We start from the raw sequence: 22,659 nt of genomic DNA on the forward strand, positions 1-22,659 counted from the left end.
GTTATGAAACATAAACATCTCATTTGTCTTTAAGGTGCCACTAGATTCCTGTTTTCTTTTGCTTCAAATGACTAACATGGCAACTCCTCTGAAACTGCTATTAATTTTAAAGATCTTAGATCATTTTTAAACTTGTAAGGTTAGTATGAAGTTTGATGGGATGCCGGGGAGGTTGCTGTAGAAAATTAGGCAAATAGGCAATTAGTATAACTGAGATAGAAAAATAATTTCAACCCACAGGGGGTAGGAAAGAAATAAGCTCTCTTCCATTTACGTAACACTGTTGTCATGCAGGTAGCATGTGCAGAACGTAGGGATGCAGCTGCTGGGGGGTTATGGCAACATTTATTAGTTAAAAGTTGATGAAAATCAAAAGGGATTTTCTGGTGAAAAATTGGCCAGACGTTTTCCGTAGAGCCTTGATGGCAAGAAAAGAGTGGCTGAAATCAAGCCTGTTTCTGCTGGTAAAGAAAAAAGTTGTTTGAACAAATCCCAAGTAGTCAACGATGAATTTGAGATGGGTACCTATGCCTTAGAAGAGGGGCCGTGGCTTAGTGAAAGAGTATCTGCTTGATGTACAGAAGGTCCCAAATTCGATCCCCAGCATTTCCAGTTGAAGATCAGGTAGTAGATGTGAAAGACCTCTGCCCGAGATGCTGCAGAGATGCTGCTAGTCTGAGTAGACAATACTGACCTTGATGGACGTCTTGTAGCCCCTTTAAAGACTATTTATTTTAACATGGCACAATGTTTCAGAGGCTAGAGCTCGTATAATCAGATACATATGATGAAGGGTGTCCTAATTCTCAAAAGTTTACACTACAATAAATTGAGTTGATATTAAGGAACTACCAAACTGTTGTTATTCCAGGTACTTAATGATCATTATGATCTGGTTTCAGTAAAATAATTGCTAGGACTGTGAAATTCTACTAATAGCATCTTCCGTATGGCTTTGACTTAACAAAAGAAAAAGGAACATGTGGTCTTTGTTTATTGTTTGAACATTAATCTTGTGTGAACGCTGCAAACCATTGCTGTGCATTGGTGTTTTATATCAGATGTGATGTGATATAACACAAGGTGGCACAGCAGAACCTTATATTGTACATTAAACAAGGCAGATTTAACTAGAGATGAGATTCTCCATTCTCCCAGCTGCTTCTTACCCGCCAGTAAATCAAGCAGACATCGGATTATTTCAGCTGTAAGAACAGCTGTATTTTATTTGGGCTTGCTAAAAGCAGATACTCCTGCCATGCTCACTGCAAGTGACTTCAGCACATAATTCGGGGAAGCATGAAATACTGAGACCACACCTGAGCCTGGGCGACAGAACTGTCGCTCAGTGATTTAGTATCCTCATAATCAATCTACACCAATAGGATGAATGATGTGCTGGCAACTCAAGGAAACAGCTTTGTTAGTTGGTCTGTTTGAGCCATTAGATACAGGACTTCTCTGAAAGCTGGTACAAATGTAGCTGACATTTGTTGGCCCCGCAAATCTCTAATGAGATGTGGGTGCATTCTTGCTTTTCAGACTGGATATGCAATATTTTAAGACACGGCTATTCTCAGTCTTTGACTTCTACTGGCAACTGCAACAACACTATCTTGATACCTTGGTCCCTGTAGCATCCATTGCTTAGAATTAACAAGTAGTTCTAAGGCAAGGCTAGGCAACCCAAACAAGAACTCTAAATGACTGAACACCAGACTGTTTTGCTTTGGCACAGCAGCTCCTACACACCAAAAGCAGGGGTGAAGTACAGCTGGAAGGGGTTGTAGCACTGGACTGGGACTTTGGAGGACCCTGATGTAGTGATATCATCAACTGAAACTCCTCTGGCCCCGCCCAGTGAGTACCAGTAGCCCTTTGCCAATGGTTGGTGCAGTGCTGAATAGATTCACAGCATTGAACTCAAGATTTTGAAATAGGCACAGGAGGTGCTAGCTGCATATACCACCTCTCTATGGAGTAGAAGCCACTGCCAACCCCCTTAGGTGGAGCCAGCTCTGTGGGCAGCAGGGACTGGAGCTAGAGGAGAGTTTGAATGCTGATGGAACCCAGCTTTGGACCAAGAGATCACTTGCCACACCATATGTGGCCTGTCTAACGGGGAGGGCGGTTTAGAAATGTAATATAATAAATAAATAAAAATAAATATCACCCACAACAAGCTCTTTGAGCCCCTGCTGCTGTGGTGCACACTGCTCATCCTCTTTCTCAGTGTTCTTTCCTGGCTGAGTTTCACATACCCGAAAGGGGTACTAGTGAGAAAGTGATGGGGCAAGAGACCCAAGGCCAGGCTCAAGTCATGACTGGAAGACAGCCAGGCAGCTGGAGCCAGTTGAGTCCTGAGGAGACGACCCTTCCTTTACAGTAGATCCAGAGGAGTTAGCCGTGCTAGTCTGCAGTAGCAAACTAGAAAAGAGTCCAGTAGCACCTTTAAGACTAACCAACTTTACTGTAGCATAAGCTTTCGAGAACCACGGGTCTCTTCATCAGATGCACCTGAGGAAGAGAACTGTGGTTTTCGAAAGCTGCTACAGTAAAGTTGGTTAGTCTTAAAGGTGCTACTGGACTCTTTCCTATATTCCTGTACAGTAGGACATGTTTAAAATTAGAATATATGGTATGGTAGTTCAGGAATTTTGAATGCAAACACTTCCACTGGTGCACCCGTGTCCCAATAGGACCCCTCCTTTGGAAACCATCTTTTTCGAACCAGGCATTTACACAGATATTACTTCCATCTATTGCATTGATAGCAAAGCTGCTGATGTTGACATTTAAAAAGCAGACTTGTTTTATTTATTTTTTAAAACTTTTTTATAGACCACCTTTACCACAAAAACTCAAGGCAGATTACCAAAATTTAAAACTATTTAAAGCTTTCAGCAAACATTGAAAATGACAAAAATATCTGCTTTATAGAAATACCCTCTTGTAAAGCTCAGCTCTGTGGTAGACATTCTATGGAACTATACCTGTGTCCTGTTTATCTCAGGATAACTGAATTTCTAATCAAGTCAACTACAGGAATGAATCAAACTTTATATGGGTTTGGCTGCTGGCTTTTGATTGTCTTCATTTTTGGTCGACAAAGAGAGCAGTCCTAAGCAGGTCTACTCAGAATCCCATTTAGGTCTGTCCACTGGGGGAAGGGGAGGCTTACTCCTAGGAAACTCCTCTTAGTGCTGTAAACCAACCGTATTCATGGCCTTGTTATGCGAAACAGCAAGCGCTGTTTCATCCCTTTTTCTGAAATAGATCTTTTTCTGTGTTTAGGGGGTGTGGGGGTTGGTATATACTACCATTTGCAAAATGTGCATGAACGTTTATTTTGCTTTGCTTTGAGTAACTGGGTCTACCTTCTGGGTCTACATAGTTATGGCAAAGAAAAACATTTAAACTTCTGAAGCAATGGTGAACACACTTTTAAAAACCATTTGTAAAATGGCCTTATTGAGTAAGTAATCAATTTATTTTTAAAAAAATCTGCAAGCATTGTCTCCCTGCCCTCCCCCCGCCCATTTATGTGTTTTTAAAAGCTTGTAAATGTTTGACTTCCATAAAGTCCTTGAACGATGGCTTTATGATTCTGATCTTTTATTAAAATTTTGCAGGCAACATTATATGCAGAATTAGTCTTGTCCTCCTGCCCTCCCCTTCCAAAGAACATTATTGGCCATTAGTGTTAATTATTAAGAGCTCCTTGTTTTGTACTTGGAAGATAAAAAACATATCGAAGTGCATTTGCTGAATAACAAGGAACAGTGTCTGGGTTCTCCCTGCCACATAATGAGAGATTCGTATTCTAGTTCCAATATCCTATCTGCAGTATGACGGATACCTCCTGCCCCCATTTTATTTTCATTTATTTGTCTCATATCAGGGAAGATTACCCGGCCTCCCTCATCTCAGCAACTGCCCCATATTGTAACATTCCATACAACTATCAGCGCAGCTCCATTTTGCGACTCATTTTGAAATCTTCATCTGGAAATCCATAGGTCCTTGACCTCTGACAGCTGTAGCTTTGGTTAATAATCATAAGATAAAGCACTCAAGAAGACTCATATAGGGTGAAGGAAACTACTACTATACTATACTACTACTACTATACAGTGCAATTCTAAGTAGAGTTGCACCCGTTTAAGTCCACTGAAATAAATAGATTTAGAAGGATGTAATTCTTCTGAGCATTTCATGGTTGGGTCATTATGTTGGTTCCTCTCTCCAAGGTATCTTTAGTAGCTGCCAGTATGATTCATGAATCTATAGATTAGCCATCTATTTTAAAAGTGAATAAATAATTTCCTGCTAATACAACAGCAGGAAGGTTTTGCAAAGATAATTTATTGGCCCTGGTATTCCCCTCATGGGCAGTATTTCACAATATAATAAAATTAAACCCATTATAAAACAGTAAAACCATTTTACAAAAATAGCTTAATTTTCATCTGGTCCCAAAGTGTCATTTACCAGGTAGAAGAAGCTGTATACAACCATAGCTTTAAGGAGCATGGTTTGCTTCAGACGCCCATGATAATCTCAGTGAGATAATACATTTAATTGAAGTGCTTCATTTCCTTCAGTTTAGACTAACTCTGTGAATATACATTAATACTTTCGCAGATAGGAATGTGAGTATAAATTCCCTTTTGTGTAAAAAGTCATTTTAAATGAGTATTTCACTCCCCCTGTAAGCTTCTGCTTTTGTGATTGTGTCTTCCTGTCCAATAGAGGATGCTGCATCTTCCAATCATAACTCCTGCAGGATTCCAGTAGTAAAGGTGACTAATAGGTCCTTAGACTAGTGCTACAGATTATGCAATTCATGAGATTGCCGGATAAAGTGCCGTGTATGTTGAGTTCATCCCCTCTCCTGTATATGACGGCGTGTCAACATGCCATTACATAATTGTTGAATATTTTTATCTTGGTGGGAAAAGGGAGGAGGGGGCCTTTATCACCCAAAAGGCTATGCTGGAAATCATATGGAATAGGGGCTGTAATAATGAAGGGTATTGACCATAGACTGAGCAAGAAGCCTGGCTGGATCCAACTCTCTCCACTGGCAACCAATGATATGGGCTATAGAAAAACACATGATGACATAATAGAGAATAAATGGCATGTTATAGAGGACAATTCAACAAAAGACCTGTTCACATGTTACAGTGACCATACATATGATCTGAATGTACATACATACATCTGTTTGTAAGAAAGAACCAACGAGTGTTCACTTTACAAATAAAACAGCGGACCAATACCTGAATGAATGTGCAGTGTCAATCACATGCATTGAGTGCAGCATGAGAATTATTTAACATAAATATAAATAAAAATTATGTGTACATTGTACATTGATTGTACATGTGTTCACTGTAACTTGTGAACAGGGTTACACAGATGCTGGTTTTGACAGCATCCCTGTGTAATTCTACCCCAGGGAAGAAGAAATCGGAACTATTATTCTATGTGCACAGCTTTTTTGTTCCTCAGGCTTTTTACTCTGTGTTCTCGATAGTACTATTTAACTATCTTGCCCTTATCCTCTTGTAGATCATAGCTTCTCTCTTGAGATTGCCTACTGTCATTATTTACTCCTTATTGGCTGAACATCTTGTGATGCTCCTTCTGTGGACTCAGACCGACCAACTCTTAAAACATTAAAAAAATTCTCATGTGCCAGTCAACCCTGACCCCTCTCAATAGACAAATACATTACTATGTGCTAAGTTACAATGACTGGATGATAGAAATGGTGAAGAAATTTTACCACACATCTGCATCCGATTTGGGGAAGCAGGGGCATGATAAGGTTCTCTGACCTTAGAGATGACCAGTCTTCCACAAGCCATTTCTTGATCAATGTTGCATTTTCTGAAAGAGAAAAGATGATGATTGATGGCAGATAAGCATGGCACACTCGAGTAGTCATTCACCTTTCATTACCGTCTCTCTACATGTTGATGAAATCTTTTTTAGGAGCCTCTGTACACTTCCCCATCGATGCTGAAATTGTGATTTGTTAAACCTAGTTCTCTTTTAGATCAGCTGTGTGCTTGAGGTTCATGTATGCTAGTTCTCTTAATATTCTTTCTTTTCATGGGTTTGGCTAAAACTCTTATGAAACTTTTCGCACTCTTGATGGTGGTGATCCTCTGTGTGTTCCATAAATTGCTGGATTCGGGCAGCATAGTTAAAACATGTGCTTTTAGAAACACATGAAAATTAGACATAGAATGACTTGTGAACAATTCCAGTCTTCATAGCTAGGGTTGCCAGCCTCCAGGTAGTAGCTGGAGATCTCCCGGAATTACAACTGGTCTCCAGGCCACAGAGATCAGTTCACCTGGAGAAAATGGCTACTTTGGGGGGTGGACTCTATGGAATTATGCCATGCCAAGGTCCTTTCCCTCACTAAACCCCGGTTTCTCCAGGTTTCACCCCCAAGATCTCCAGGAATTGCCGAACTTGGAGCTGGCAACCCTATTCATAGCTGTTTTCAAAAGTGCAGGAAAATCTTCAAATGTGATTTCCATTTGACTGCTGGTAGACATTTTGTACTGTTTTGTGTCCTTTGGATGAGAAATTCATAATGCAGATTGCAGCACATTTGTTTCCTGGCTTGGCCCTTGACAGCTGGGAACTAGTAAATATGCTCTATTTTAAACTAGCAAGCAGGCAAGTTTGCATAAGGAAGTACTTTCCAGGGCATTCATTGTGGGTTGTATATTTGTCTGACTGTAAGCTACCAGTGCTATATGTATGTATTTTATAAGAATTGTGTGTGTTCATTTGTTTTTGTAAGAACTTCAATTACTGCTTCCTCTGCAGCAAACTCTGGCACAGAGCAGAACCTTCACAAGATTCATGGGCCTTCAAAGCTTCGCCAAGCATTAGTTTGTGTCTATTTTCCACCATGGTTTTGGCTATTTTCAATCTTTTTTGGGATGAGAGCAGCTGGAATTAATGACAAACATTGAGGGGAAGGTCTATTCAGTAGTTCTTGTTTATTACATTTTAAGATTTAATGACCCCCAATGCCACAAATTAATCCCTGATTTCATTTTAAAAATGCAAAAATGTTTCATCTTGTATCTTTCATTTTAGTAATTCATTTGGAACATCCCATTGTGAAGATTATTCTCTCTCTCTCTCTCTCTCTCTCTCTCTCTCTCTCTGTGTGCGTGTGCGTGCGTGCGTGCGTGCGTGCGTGCATGCAGTTGTACATGACAGAGAGGACATGAATGCTTCAAAGAGGTTACCGTAGCCGAGGCCATGCGTGCTAGATATGATCTAAAGATTCTACAACTTGCAAAAACACTTTTTAATATAGAGTATATTTTCACCAAGTTCACCCCTTCAGTCACAAGTATTCTCATTTTGTCCAGCTGGGAAATGCATACTTAGAAAACTTAATTTCGTTAGAGTTCCTTGATTCTAATCCTACTTTCTAGAAATGAAATTGTACTCATATTTATTAAGAGTTGGTTCACATATGGAGGCAAAACCACTGTAGCTCTGTTCACAAGTTACAGTGAATGCACATTCTATTTATGTACAACGGACACTTGATTTTTGTCTATTAATATATTTTGAGTATTGTTCATGTTGTACAACTGCAATTTCATCCAGGTACTGGTTCTCAGTTTCATTTGTAAAGTGAACGTGCATGGGCTTTGTCTTGCAATCAGATGTACACATGTACGTGCAAGATGTACATGCTTTCACTTTAATATGTGAACAGGACTCCTGATTGAGCTAGGTTATGGTGACCCAAATTGCAGCTGAGCTTGGAATGTTTGGAGGTGGCTACATAAGCATGCTGCTTCCCAGTACATTGGCTAGTTAAAGTGATGAAGTTTCCCACATGGCTTCAGGTCTCCCTACGAATAGCCAACAGTTTGATATGTTTGTTGTAGGGATGAATACATTTCTTCATTTCCAGTCTGATGATATTCTGCAGTCCTATTGTGCTTTGGATTTTACTGTATTTGCCTTGCAGCAAGAGAGAACAATTTTGAAAAGTTGGTATTGAATTTTGTGCAATTAGAAAAGTTTTCCCCCCACTGTTGAGATTCCTGCATATTAAAAAAAAAGTGCTTCCCTGCACACGACACATTTTATTTATTTTTGTTGCCTTTCTACAGAGATATAACAGTCTTCTTGTCCAAGATAAAACTAAGATTGAAAAAATGCCATTCCAAACTAACCTCCCTTTTCTGACCCCCCCAATTGTTAATTATATTTCATTTCATGATTTTTTAATTTTTAAAATAAAAAATAATAAACTAACTTCTTGCATACTTTTAAAATTTTCATTTATTTATTGGATTTTTTTATATTGCACAAGAGTGCAGTTGCAGCCTTGTGCAACATGAAGATACAATAAACTCTTTCAAAAATGATTGCTCTTTCAGAAATATTTATTTTATTTTACCTTGTTTATAATGCACATTTTCCAGAGATAAAACTTTAAAAACTATATCAGATTCCACTGTTATGAATTCTACTCTGGAATATTTCTGGTAAATTACAATCTCAAAATCTGTGTAGACCTTCTGCATGGTATGATTTCCTAAGTATCAGTCGTTTATTGCTGCTATTGTTCCTCTAATATTATATTTTGTTTCTCTCTATCCTGAATTCCTGATATATTAATGCAAAAACAAAAGTTAATGAATTCTTAAAGGTATCGCTCTGACTCAGTTCGGACTTAATACAAAAACCATGGTTTATTTAAGCTATGGTTAGTTTGTGAAAATGGGATTTGGCTGCAGACAATAATTCAGATCCTGGTTTGCCATGAAAAATGCTGGCGTAATCACCACCACTGTTTTCCTCAGCAGTGGCCCAGCTGGTATCTCAGAAAATGATTGCAGCTAAGATGGCAGCAGCATTAAGCCAGAATGTTCCTACCACAAAGATCCACAGTTACTTAACTGTGGTTAATAAACTAAACCATGGCTTCAGATCCTGGTCTAACTCACTCTGACTAATCTTGGATAGTGGATTGTGTCACATTCACATGGTCATTTAGTTTAATTAGACCATAATTTCACATAATGTCTGAGTTAAGACACTTTGCGAACTGTTCAAATAATAGCAAATGTTGCAACCACCACCAAACTGGACTGTAGGTGCAAAAGCCACACAGCTTGGCAACACCTGACATGACCAATGCAGATACGGGCAATTGGAGGGGATGAGGTCATCATGACAGTGGTTCATATGCAACCTTAGAGACGAGAAAGGGGAGGACTGGAGCCACAGCTGAAAGGGCCCAGATTTCAAGGTTCCTGAGGGCATGTCCCCCACAAGGGCTGGTATCATGAGCATCCTACATGTGAGTGCTAGAGTGGAATTTTGTTTTCTCAGACAGCAAGAGCATAGTTAGGGCAGTGATCCACTTGAGTCCATCACTCTGTGTGGAGATGGTGACATCTAGTAGCTGAGCATGTGAGGTGGGCACACATATCTGGCACAGATCTTACTTCCAGTGTGAGTTCTGTCAATGGCCTTTGGTATGTCTTTGCCAGTCAGCCTGAGCCTCTCAACTGTCATATGGGGGTAATACAAGTCTTAGTAACTGTGCTGTTGTAGTGATTTCTTAAGATGTGACGTAAAGTGGTTTGAACACTTTTAAAACACTATGCAAATGCTTACTGTTTATTAGCATGTACTATTTGCATCTTGTTTCATTCTTTTGAAGCTGGGCTATGGAAAGAAAAATGGGAGGGTGGTTTTCCCAGTGAGTGGTAGCTCCTTTAGTATGCCGCAGTCATTCAGTCACTGTCAGCAAAATGGCATATCTCGTTTTACTTATTTAACAGTTTTCATGTTTTGTGATGCGACAGTCAGTCATAGCCCAGGAAGACTTGTGCATGTTTGTTGGTGTTGCAACAGTCTCACATAAGTGACAGAACACCAATAAGCATGTCCTTGTTGTGTGTGTTGGTTGGTTTTGTTTTGTTTGTTTGTTGCTGTTATGCAGCAATCGTGGGCCTGTGTTCTACTTCCCTTGTACTTTGAGATTCTCCACATTTTCTTTTCTTACAGCTACCATGTGGAAGGCCTCTTAGATTGCTTTCTAAATTAAAACTTGAGGCAACTGTAATGTAGACTCCAGTCAAAAGAATGAACATACAGGCTGAAGGAAAATAGGAAGCGTTGCTAGGTTGCTGTTAGACAATGCTAGATTTGCCACGTGTAGCAATGATCTGTTAAGACACGACTATTTAGGGCAAATGACAAATGCCTCAGTGTCTGACTAACAGTGACATGGAACATGTAAAAATGTAAAAATATTGTGGGCAGTAAAGCTGCACCAGAGTGTAGAAGACATTTTAATTTGGCATTAGTCACTGCTTGCTCTGCTTTTTCTCTTTATACCCTGGAGTTTTTGACCGTGGTAGCTGTACAGGAATGTCAGTTGACTTGGATATATGAGTCCTGGTGATCTGTCAGATAGTAATAAGTCAGTACAAAGTCTTGTTTCATTATCACAAGCCCTTGTATACCTGTTTTTTCCTCATTAATATCATCCTCCCCCAATATAGCATTGGTTGGGAATGTGTTTTTCACCTGAATGTATGGAAAACGTGTTGCAAGGAACGGAGAGCTTAATGTTGCTAAAGTGCTTCAATTTTTTTTAAAAAAATGGGAGCAGATTTCACATTTCTGTGTTCTTTTGCACATTAGTACACAAAATATTTCTGTAGCATCACTTTGGCATTTTGCTCCACTGCTGCTTTTCCTCCAATTTTTGAAGTAATTTCTTTATAACCTCTCCCCTTTGGCTTAGAGCATAGTTTTCCTTTAGTGTTGTTAATCACTTCCCATAAGCTTGAACTCCTTCACTAATAGGGATATTATGTTGTGGATAGTGGTGGCGGTGGGGAAATTCTCTTCCTCTGGTTTCACATTGCCCAAGAGAGGATAATACACATTAACTCTCAGGAACGGTCTCCAGAATGCAAAATTTCCTATAGGCTTTCCTTCCAGAGCTTTAAAAGTGATTTCTCATTTGCATTTTCCTCACTATTAATGTCTTGGAAGAACTCCATCCCTCTTCCCCTTCCTGAGCTAGTCATTCACCTTTCTGCATCCCATTGCATCTGTCATAGGACCAGAAATTCTTAAATGTATTTTGAATCTGCTGCACTCTGTAGAACTATCCAGTGATGGTCTCTTCATATAATATCACACAGTGGAGTTGGCACCAAACTTAGGGTTTTTTCCATGGTATCCATGACCTTTTTTAAAATAAACGTTATGCACTTTTTGTTCCTCCATTTTTGCTTTGCTTGGCTGAACATCTCATTTCAAAGCTTGTATATAAAAACCTGTCTCTTCAAACAGACATCTGTCTGTCTACCCATCTCTCTCTCTCTCTCCACTGCTGTTTCCAATTGGTCCGATACATTTGACACACCAGTCGCGTCAAAAGGTAATATCCTTGGCTTAATTGTAAGCTAAGGCTATCTTAATCCAGGGGAGAATTGAGATTCTGTCCAAGTGTTCAATTTCCCAGGCCGCTGAGGTCTGTGAATTTCTTTCTCCAGCCTCCTGGCTGCTGCAGCACAAGTCAGCATAGCTAATGCAGATAGATCTCCTCCCCCCTCCACACTCTCCCTTTCTGTCTTTCCCCTCCTCTTTCCAACTCTCCCCCCCCCTGTGCTTTGATTCGATATGAACAGACTGGCAACTGCGATGCTAGAGCAAAATCTGACATAACTCTGCAGATGGCTACATTCGGATGATACACCTAGGAATTTTTTTTCTTTTAAAGAATGTAATGATTTACATGCTAATATTTCTTTTTTCCCCTTGTTGCCATTTTTCAGGACTGCCAGCCCCAAAGAAGAGTCCAAAGTCGGTAAGTACTTTTCAGCTCCTATACCTGTTTGATTATTTTTGTCTGGGGTGTAGGTGGGCGTTTCTGGAAATATCAATAAAAATACGGCAGGGGAAGCTTGGTGTGTATGCTGCTGGCTTCTTTTTCCATGCCTCTCAGACCCCACCCCAAATCATTCAGTTTGAAAGTTGCTGGACATCATTCTGTTGCAGCACTAATTGCTTTGCACGGCTTGTGCTGAATGGTGAGAGCCGGAAAGAATGCAGTGCAGAAATCGGATGGAGGCGAAAGCTTGGAGGGAGAGGGTGCTTGGATGGAATTCAGTGGAGTGCTTTCTATATTGCTTCTTCTGATGGACTGAGCTTCACAGGCAGTTAACGTACCCCTTAAAATGCCATTGTTTCCTTGTTGAAGGACTGAGGGAGGGGGATTCCTTCTTTTCAGATAATGTTTGCTATTGGTAGCTTATGTTGTTTATTGAGCTTTATAATGCATAGCTTGTGGAATAATTTTGTTTTTAAAAATCTCGAAGCTTGTTCCTTAACAGAGGGAGGGAAAGCCCTGCCACGATTTGAGCATATCGTTCTACTTTCCAGCATTTTGCTGCCTGAGCACAGGAAGTGTGAGACAGTTTCTTTGCTACGGAGGGCATCCTTTGTTGTTTTTGCTTGGGTTTAGCAGCATTATGCTGCAGGTGTGGATTTTTTCCATCTCCTTTTTAAAGAGGAGAGGGTGGGGGATCAATATTTCCTTGTCCTAGTTAATCTTGTTTCTTTGTGGGAGTGGTTACCTGGTTGACATGTGAGCTAATAGCTTGGAGATTATTGCTAAAAGTATAATTAAAACAGAGGATTTAACCACTCTGGGGGAAAACTCAAATTAACGAGCTGTGAGCAGGCAAGAAAAAGAGCAATCTATTTTATAGAGAGTTAACTGTCTACAGGATGAAAGTTTTTCCATTTGTTTGAAAATGGGGGAGGCAAGAGGGAAGCTTGTTTCCAGCCAGTTTTCAGAAGGTAAAAATGAGGTTGTTGCAGTAGCACAAGACACCGCAAAACTTCCCTGATTGTCCATATCAGAGCTGCAGATTTGTAAGGGCCTACCTTTCTCTGACACTGTCCAAAGCAAAAGATGAACAATGTTCTCCTCCTGCTTTTAATACAAGTGTCTCTGCTTGGTCCAAAAGAAAGCCCTGAAATAATTAATGTGTTTCTTCTGGCTCAGGGCCGTGCTGATTAAAGTCACATGACCTCGAGCCTCTACCATTGTCAGTTTGCATTATCGTTGGTGAGGGCGGAGATCACAGTTTACACTCAGCCTCAAATCCCACAAAATGTCAGACCGTATGGGGTTTACTTCTGTGTCACAGTAAAGGAGGAATTCAGCCTTTGGTTCAGATGGAAGCAAGTGTGTAAAAAGCTCACACAATCCCATTGGGCTACTGGAAGAAGAAAAAGGTGTGTGCTGAGGGTGGAATAGCAGTTTGCTTCCAGTCAAAGGGGCAAGATGATTTTCAGTCTTTTCTCTCCTCTGTTCCCCAGCCTACTAATTAAATCACATCTGATGGAAGGCTTAGCAGAGTTGGTTTGGGAAAAGGCAGTCCTCTTCCTCTGCAGTCAAGTTAGAGAGAGTGTCCTCCATTAATGTGGAGTTGCCGTGAACACCTCACTCCAGTGAATGGTGATTCATTAGAAGCTTTAAAATCTTGTGTGTGGGACATAAATCCATTTAGAGATAATCCTTCTCTAGTGAACAAAGTGCCTGTTTACAAACAGGTGTTATTTAGGAGCCTCCTCCTTCCCTTCACCTCTTTTTCACCTTTTTTCCTTCACCGGAATTCAGTTGATCTCTGGAGATGGTTCCTCCTGCTTGAGCCCCTGGGGTGTTGTTGCTGAAAGCCCTTTGCCTTCCCTCCTCTTCTTTGTCTCTTTCAAAATATATTGAAGTCCAGTCAGTGGCTGTCATCTCCTAGAAGAGGGGGAAATCCCCAGAAAAGCCAAGGTTATCCTTTTAAATATATGTGTGCGACTGTGTGCCTGTGTTGAATAAAATGTTTGTTAACCACAATTCAGCATACACTCTCTTATTTTTGTAATGCAGCAGCTGTTGAATTAGATACAGAGAGTATCATCCTGTTGTCTAAGAAAATGAATAGGTTCACAACATCCAGAACATCTCTTATTAGTGCTGAAGATGAAAATGAAAACGTTAACAATTTTTTAATGTACACTAGACTTTTAAAATTTTTTAATTGGAAGCATAATAGAAACAAAGGTTCCATGCTTGCAGTTTTGCTAAATATGGGAGAAAGCTGTAAGTGGATTATAGTAAGTGTCCTGCAAACTTCCAGCACCAATCTGAATGGGAATTCCCCAAGTTCTGTTCTTGAAAATGGCATGAAATATTTCCAGTGACAGCTGCTATTTGTTGAAGCCTACATGTTGACAGTCCAGTGAGGTGACACAGGCATCGGAAATGCTGAGCATCAGTCCTTGAGGTCCCCAGAGCCTATTTGCCTGGTCTTGTGGTTGCATTTCTTTTTCCTTTCCCTTTCCCTCTTTCAGTTGCTCTCCAAGAATCCCTTAAAACACTAATTATTTCTTGATCAATAATAGATTAGCTGCTGTTCCATGAACTATGTGCAGCCAGCCTTGTGGCGTTAAAAAAAAAACCTGACACGCTCACGTGCCTCTCCTTATCTTAATGTTTTCTGTTGTTAGATTTTAAGTCAAGGAAAACAAATTCAAAAATACTTTTGCTTTTCCTGTTGGGGTGGACTGGCAATTTAACTTACAGGGAAAATTTCTAGTGGGCAGTCGCTGGTGGCCAAGTACATGCGGAGCCAGTCCCCAGCCCAGTAACTCTGCCAGTACTTTAAGGGCCACTTGGCTCAGGAAGGAAGCAAGGGGTAAGCTAATGCCTATTGCTCGAGCTGCTGAAGTGAGTGGCCCCTTCGTCGCTAGCTTATAATGTTGTAGGAGCCCCTCAGCACTGTTCCAGTGCCATTTTAATTTCTCAGTTCACGCCTTTCCATCATGATAAAATGCCATTCGAATCATAGAAGATAACAACTTCTCAATAGGCCTGGAGGATCCAATTTATATGTTAGCAATACATTGTATGAAGCAGTATGCCAAACCATGTGAGTAGAGATCGGCACGGAACAAAAAAACCCTGAACTGCTCAGTTCATGGTTCGTTAATTTCTACGGAACACGGAACATGAACTTAATGAACTCACTCGATTTCCAACTTGTTTGAGGTTCGGGGGGGCAGGATGGCCCCCTTCATGCTCAGAGAGCCCAAACTCACAGTGAGTTTTCAGTTGGCTCTCCTCCAGCCACCCACTAAGTTTCATGAAGATTGCAATACAGATCTCTGAGTTATAGAGCCCCAAAGCTAGTGCCCCAGAGAAAAGAAAAGAAAGGCTTTTCAGCCCCTTTTCCAGCGGCCAGAAATGCAGGTCAAAGATCCAGTTCCAACACCACAGCAAGCCACCAAGCTCTCCTCCCTCTCCCACTCTAGAGAAACTGAAACCAGGAATCACAAGGCTTCCCCTATTTATGGGGAAAGCTAAGAGATTGAACAACACAACAGCACTCTGGTTGGCAGAAAAACCTGCCTAACCTGGTTTTGGAAGGAAGAGATTGGTGTTACCATGGCTGCTGAAGGCCCTCAGTTGCCTTGGAGATTCTAACTCTCCCCCCCCTTTTCCTGGCTGGATAGGCCAGAGTGGGAGCTCTCTAGTTGGCAGGGACAGCTGTCAATCAAGCCTGGAGGCCTCACGTTGGGGGCAAACTAAAGACTGCCACAGTTGCCTGGGCGAGGGAGTGTTTGGTGCCAAAAGTGTCCGAACCAGCAACAGAATGGTAAGAAAAGTTTGTTTGGTTCGGAAAAATACGGTCCCATGGCATGCATGGTTCTTTGACTACAAACAGGCTGTTCCATACAGAATTTTGTTTCGTAGTTCGTTTTGTGCCCATCTCTACATGTGAGCATATCTCTGTACTGCTGGTGTGAAACGATATCCACGTTATTCAGGTTAAGAATTTACTCCCACTCTACCTCCAAAGCCTAGTTAGAATTGCCTTTGAATATATCTTCTTGTAAAGCAACCATTGCAAAGATAATGTGCAAAGTTGGTGGTAGAGGATGTCTACTCAGTGTGGTGTAGAGGGTATAGAGTGTCAGACTAGGATCTAGAAGGCCCAGGCAGAAACCCCCAGCAACCACCTTGCTGGGTGACCTTGGGCCAGTCACACACTCTCTACTTAACCTACCTTTCAGGGTTGTTGTGCCGAAGAGATGAGAATGATGTAAGCCACTCTGGGTCCCCACTAGCGAGAAAAGGAGAATTATAAATGGAGTAAATAAATCTGATCCATGTGCTGAGTCAATTTCTGATTGTGACTCCGCACTCCCCTATGTAATTTATCACATTGCTTATCAAATGGAAATTTCTGATTTTGAGGAAAGTCCAAAGCTGACAGGGAGATTCTCAGTATGGTGACTTTCCACGTGACTGACAGTGCCACTGCACAGTACGACTGGTCATGTCTAGCTTCCAAAGAGAACGTCTTGTCATGTGGATCAGGTAACATTTGTAGAGACAAGCCTTTAGTGATGACGCTTCTACATATGAGGTTAAAATATATGCATAGGCAGGAGCAGCTTTACTGTCTGTCAAACAAGTAAATAGTGTTCCATGTCATGCAGAAGCCACCTCCCTTCAGATCCGAAGGCCTCGTCTCACCCATTTCTTTGATTATGTGATTTCAGATGAAATAGCCAGATTATTATATTTTCCTCCAGTGTTTCTTATAGAAACAAGTGTCTTCTGACATCAAAATGAGAAAGGATGATTTCCCATCTTCATGCAGTATGCATGCTGCTTCGTTAAATGTTCATGAATATTTGGTGTTTGCCATTTCTATTGTATTATTTTTTATTTATGCAATTAAACCTAGCTTAGTAATGTATATATTTGGGCTGAAGGGAGGGGGTCAGTTTATTAACATTGATAACGTTTTGCGGCATCTGTGTCTGCAGTGAAATCCCCAGCTGCTCTGATTCAAAATAGTGGTGGCAGGCCATCTCACAAAGACCCAACTGTCTTTGCTTCCTATAGATGAATAGATGGGAAAGAAAATGCCCCTGCTAATGTTTTAGGTTCCCAGCTGCTGGGATTGTGAATGCTGATACTCCTTTGCAGAAACTCCAGCGCAGAAAGGAAGGGGAAGGGGACAGATTCCAAGGAAAGCAACTGAATGATCCGTGGGAAGATAATCTTGAATTTTTATTTTCATGATAAGTACCTAAACAAGCAGGTGAGATTAGGAAGGTTATTTTCCTGGGGAAACTTTACCACTCCTTCCTTTTTAAAATCTCTCTAGACTTCCTCTGGAATTCCTTATATCCCATCTCATTTATCATATCCTGCATGCACTTGAACAGCTAATATGATGACCCAGACCTCATCCACCCTCTTGCTACTGTGAGATGCTTGGCTCCGCTAGGCGTTTCTTCTCTAGATTCTAGCATGTTTCCAATCCATCAGAACATCAGGTAAACTGGGATGTTTCCAGTTGCATCTTAAAAAAGGACTAGAGGATCTGGCTGCCACTTGCATCTGTTTCCTTGAGTTAAAAATCTCCCTTCTAATACCACTTCCTTCTAATATAGAAGGTAAAGTGTTACTCTTGGGGATACTTGTAAAGCATGGAGTGGAATCCCACCCCTAGCACTGAGCCGCTCAACCTCTATAAAAAGAGACCCCCTAGAAGAGTACATTCCATTTCTATACAGAGAGACAGATAGCACCTTGCAATTAGAGACCGTATGGCCATGTTATTAATGGGTATATATGGGTAAGATAGGACCATAGATGAAATAAGAAAGCAATGTTTGAAAAAAAGGAGTTGTTGCAGGCAGAAAGTGTGTAAATTTGTATATAGAGCTTGATATAAAGGAGGTGCATTATTAATATTAATTATGTAATTAATAACAGAAATAATACTTCTGTAAAGCAGGGGCTAAAGTCCGAAGCCCAAACTGAAAGCATTTCCAGTTTTGTCTGGAGATATCTAAATCTGTTTCCCAAAATACCATAAAAATGGGAAATAGTGTATCATCATCAATAAAGTGCCCTATTAGTATATAAGTAGCAATCTCTGAAGATTCAACAATATGCTTATGATTTCCCAACCAGTCTTAATTTTCTCTCTCTCTCTCTCTCTAGTTTCTGTTATTGTGGCATGAAATTGAAATTTGCTAGTTTCTAAGAAAATGGTCTGTTGAGGGTAGTACATGGGTTATGGATACTGTCTGGTTTATGTAATTGGTAATACAATTTTCTGTATAGCATTAATTCCAGTTTAATGAAGTTTCTGCCTAGGCTATGTAAACAGGTTAGATTTCGAATACAGAAGGAATCTCAGTGGCTGTTCCTAGGCAATCATAACAGTATTCCAGGCTTGGATTCTGTCAGGAAAAGGAAGGTGGGAAGGGGCAGGGCCGTTTCCAGTATTGTTTTGGCCTTTGAGGGAGGACTCATTGGACCAGGCCTAGAAACAACTGTCAAGGAACTTCCTACCATAGAACTTGCATGACTCACCCAGGTCTGGCTGCTTGCTGTTGCTCAACAGCAGCCCCCCTGCCCCAAAGCTAGAGTAATGTAGTGGTTAGAATTTAAGTTAGGATTAGGATATGGCTTCAAATCACCACTTTGGCTTCAAATCACCACTTTGCTGTGGAAGCTCATCTGGTGACTTTGAGCCAGTGTCACAATCTGAGACTAATCTACCTCTCAGGGTTGTTGTGAGGATAAAATGGAGGCAAGAAGCACGATGTAAACAGCTTTGGGTCCCTGCTCTGAAGAAAGGCAGTATATAAATGAGGTAAATTTATAAATATAAATGAAGATGGGGGACAGATAAAAAATAAGTTTTTAGTGGGTTTGATGGAGAGAAGGATATAGGGAAAGGCGAGCACGTGGAGGCTGCCAGAAGGAGGGGAAAAGGAATAATGTGGGGAAGAGAATAAAGGGGGAAATGAAGTACCTCACACAAGTCCCCACCATGCAGCAGAGCCTAGCACCATGCAGCCAGTCCATAAGGGAGAGGATACATCGGGTGGAAGGAGAAAAGGTAAAAGCAGGGGGATAAACAAAGGTGGGTGGGAAGGAGAAAAGGAAGCAGGAAAAGAAGAGAGGCTATGGGGGGCAGGGAAAGGAAAGAGGACGTGATATAAAAGGGAAACATCACAAGTTCCCTGCAAATCCTTGTAAGTCCTCCATTTGTCTTGAATCCTGGCTTGCAGGCACTAACATCCACATGATCCCCCCTCCCCTCCTAGCCTTTATGAGTTGTATCAGTGTCACCTGATCAGCCCATGGAATAGTAGGTCCCATACTACTTAAGTATTGTCTAAAGGGTACTGCTATTTTTTATAGCAAAGAGATGTATCCTGTGGCAAACTGATGACTAAACCCTTGGTTCATACCAATGGAGGTGGTAAATGGTGTTGTGACAACAGCATTTTTCATTACATCATCATGTCATTTGTAAACTGGTTGCTTGAGGCAAAAATGCTTGATCACAACAAAACCCTGTTTACAGGAAACACCGCCGCTCCTTTTGTTTTCAGCAGCCAAAAAATCATGCAGTTGGTGCATCTGCATAGTTGAGTGTTAGTTTGGAACACCAAGTGGGTGGAGAGAGGTCCTGTTTCACACGAAGCCTGGTGCTAACCCAGGCAGTATGAAACAGGACTCGGGCTGTAATCCAGAGAGCTTCTTTAGATATCTGTAGGAGTTTTTATTCACAAGAATAATTTTCACACTTCCCTTCTCTGCTTCACATTTCTTCATGGTGTTGCTGAGCTTGCTTTTGAAGCTTTCTCAGATTTCAGAGGTAGCTTGTTGAATGGTTTGTGTGGGTATTCCAGGGCTGGATCTTGAATAAGACAGACTTGGACCTTCTGGATTGGGGTGCAACTAGTCTTATTAAAATATTTCATGCTGTGCACTGTGAAAGTAGTGAATTCCTATTGCTGGGTTAGGTAAAGTACAAGAGTGACTGAAAACTTCTCAACCAGATTGATATGGAATTAGGCTGAGAACTTTTTAGCAACCCCCTGAGAGGGAAGTGAGAATTAACAATGTGACAACAGTGGTGTGTTAAAAGTTTTGAATAAATTAGACTTTGTGTGAAAAAATAACCAGGCACTTGGAACAAGTAAAAACGGCCTCCAAGTGACCATGTGAAACAGACCTGGAAGACACGTGTGAGGCTGTTTTCTTCCCTGTCCTCTCCTGGTTAGAATGGGTGAGGGAATCAGTCCAGCAACTGCATCCAGGACATAGTTCTGTATTACATGCTCTGTTTGGAATGACGTATCCTAGTTGTCTGGCTTTTCTGTTTCCTAATATCAGAATGAGCTAATCAAAGGGGCGAGGAAAAGTTCAATACACTATGTTTTCCCCAGTTCTGAAAATCAGGAGTACTAGTTATTTTCTGCCTCTTCTCCTCTGCTAGGAAGAGGAAAAGCAGGAACCGGATGCACTATATTTTGACTGATAGGGCAAAGGCAATGGAGCCAGTTTCTACATTTCTGTCTACCCTGCTTCCACTTCAAAGCGGAAAGGAAAAGAATGAGCCCATCCCACTCCCACTCCACTCCATTTCACTCACATGGGTGAACAGCAGATGCATGTTTAGTATCCATAAAGAAACTATGGACAGTTCCCAGGTGCTGACAATTCTTTCACCCTCTAAGAATTAAAGCTTTTATTTCCAAGTCTTGAGTATGGGGATCAAAAGGGAACAACCCCTGTTACTACTGTCTCATGGGAAAATACTGATATGTTGATGGTTCATTCCAGAATTGGAAATGGGAACTTACACAGGGTGTGTGATTGAGTACAGGTAGTATTTCTCTTTCTTTGTTCTATGAGAGAGAAAGAATCAAGCAACTTGGAATAGGCAACTTCTCGTTCTCTAATTATTGCAAGACTTTGAGTAAACCTTCACCTTGCATTTTGCTGTTTCATGATTTAAAGCCTCTGGAAAGCTTGTAAACCAACCATTTGATCAGATCATCTTGAAATTTGGCATACTCATTTATGGCTGAATTCTGTGCCATCACTCCTGTGTCACAAATACGCCCACACGAAAAGGAAGCAATAATGTTTTATGTTTAAAATACTTTGATGAAACAGCCATTGTTTATGTCTGAGGGTGGTTTTCTCAGCACATTTTCCTCATGTAATTTTTTTGAAAAAGCTGTGTGAATTAGCTGAGCTTCCTTTCAAGGGGGAAAAATATCACAGGAGTTGAGCAATCAGAGCTATCACATGTCATTGAAATTTCAAATTTAAGTCAGTGGAGAGTTTCTGTCATTTTAAAAAAGGGCCACTAATGGGTCAAGAACTTTAGGAAAAGGAAATAAAGATTTTCAGAGCAAAATCTGTTATTGATGTACTCATGCTCAGCAAGTTGATAAGTTGTTAAACTGGGATTCATTATGAGGTTCTGAATTATCCGATTATAGTTAATCACATTGTCCTCCAAAGTAAATTGTGTGAGATTAAACATAAAATCAAGCTTTTGATATAGAAAGGCATTTCATAAAAGTTGTGATGATACTGAGGAAAAGCCACAATGATCAACTCATAATATTTCCTCCCTGGCTATCCTCAGCATTGTGGGTCCAGAATATGCAAAGAACCTCCTCCACCTGTATCAGCTAGCTTGAATCTTGGCATCCAAACAATGGTGCCTTCTTGTAAGAACTGGCTTTTAGAGAGGATGGGTTGGCTGAAAGTCACGGGAGGGTCTTTTCAGCTGTTGCCCCAGACAGTGAGATACCTTTCCCTAGGAGGAAATTGAAGACATTTCTTTTCTTGAAGGCCTTTGAACTGAATTGAAATAGGGGCTGGAAATTGACATTTTTAACTTGAACCTGTCTATCACATTATAGGGCTTTTATTGAACTGCTTTTCATTTAAATCTATTCGCCAGCCAACTTGAGAACCCGGTTAGTAGAAGGCAGGCTGTACATATAAATAAATATAGGGTATGCTCTGTTGCCATGGGGAAACATCACTGCTCAGCCCCCTATGTGAGTAGAAAGTCTGACTTTCAAAAGACCTTAGAGTTGTGGGTTTTGCAGAAGATGTATAAGAAATCCCCTGGCAGATAAATTGCTTGGAATGGAGAGAGTTTGAAAACCATTATTTTTTTTAAATGGGAGTGTTACTAACATAGAACTGACTATTTGTAACATATGAGATGCTCTTAAGTAGTTTTATTATGAACAGATGTTCACATGATATCATAACATGCAGTAGCAGGTTATTGTCATATCTTGGGGGGTGGGGCGTGTTGCTTATTTACTTACTTACAGATCAATCCTATGCAGAATTGCTTCAGTCTAAGCCCATTGAAATCAATGGAATGCACTCTTCCTTCCTTCCTTTATACCCCTCCTTTCCGCTCCATGCAGATAGATCCAGGTGGGTAGCCGTGTTAGTCTGTCTGTAGCAGTAGAAAAGAGCAAGAGTCCAGTAGCACCTATAAGACTAACAAAATTTCTAGTAGGGTATGAGCTTTCATAAGTCACAATTCTGTGACTCACAAAAGCTCATAACTGTACCACAAATTTTGTTAGTCTTATAGGTGCTACTGGACTCTTGCTCTTTTACCCTCCATGTTATTCTCACAACAACCCTGTGAGCCAGATTAGATTGAGTCTGTGTGACTAGCCCAGGGTCACCCAGCAAGC

At 40.8% G+C, this 22,659-nt stretch overlaps 1 protein-coding gene across 20 annotated transcripts in view; it reads left to right on the forward strand.

Moving 5' to 3' along the window:
• MAGI1 (membrane associated guanylate kinase, WW and PDZ domain containing 1) overlaps nt 1-22,659 on the forward strand; it is a 592,830-nt gene that overhangs the window by 502,104 nt on the left and 68,067 nt on the right. For all 20 annotated transcript variants that reach the window (XM_054975185.1, XM_054975188.1, XM_054975191.1 and 17 more), the window contains one exon: nt 11,868-11,899. In XM_054975185.1, the coding sequence (XP_054831160.1) occupies nt 11,868-11,899 (32 nt within the window). The remainder of the gene's footprint in view (nt 1-11,867; nt 11,900-22,659) is intronic.

This window comes from Eublepharis macularius, chromosome 4, assembly GCF_028583425.1.
Source record: "Eublepharis macularius isolate TG4126 chromosome 4, MPM_Emac_v1.0, whole genome shotgun sequence".
NCBI classification, from domain to species: domain Eukaryota; kingdom Metazoa; phylum Chordata; class Lepidosauria; order Squamata; family Eublepharidae; genus Eublepharis; species Eublepharis macularius.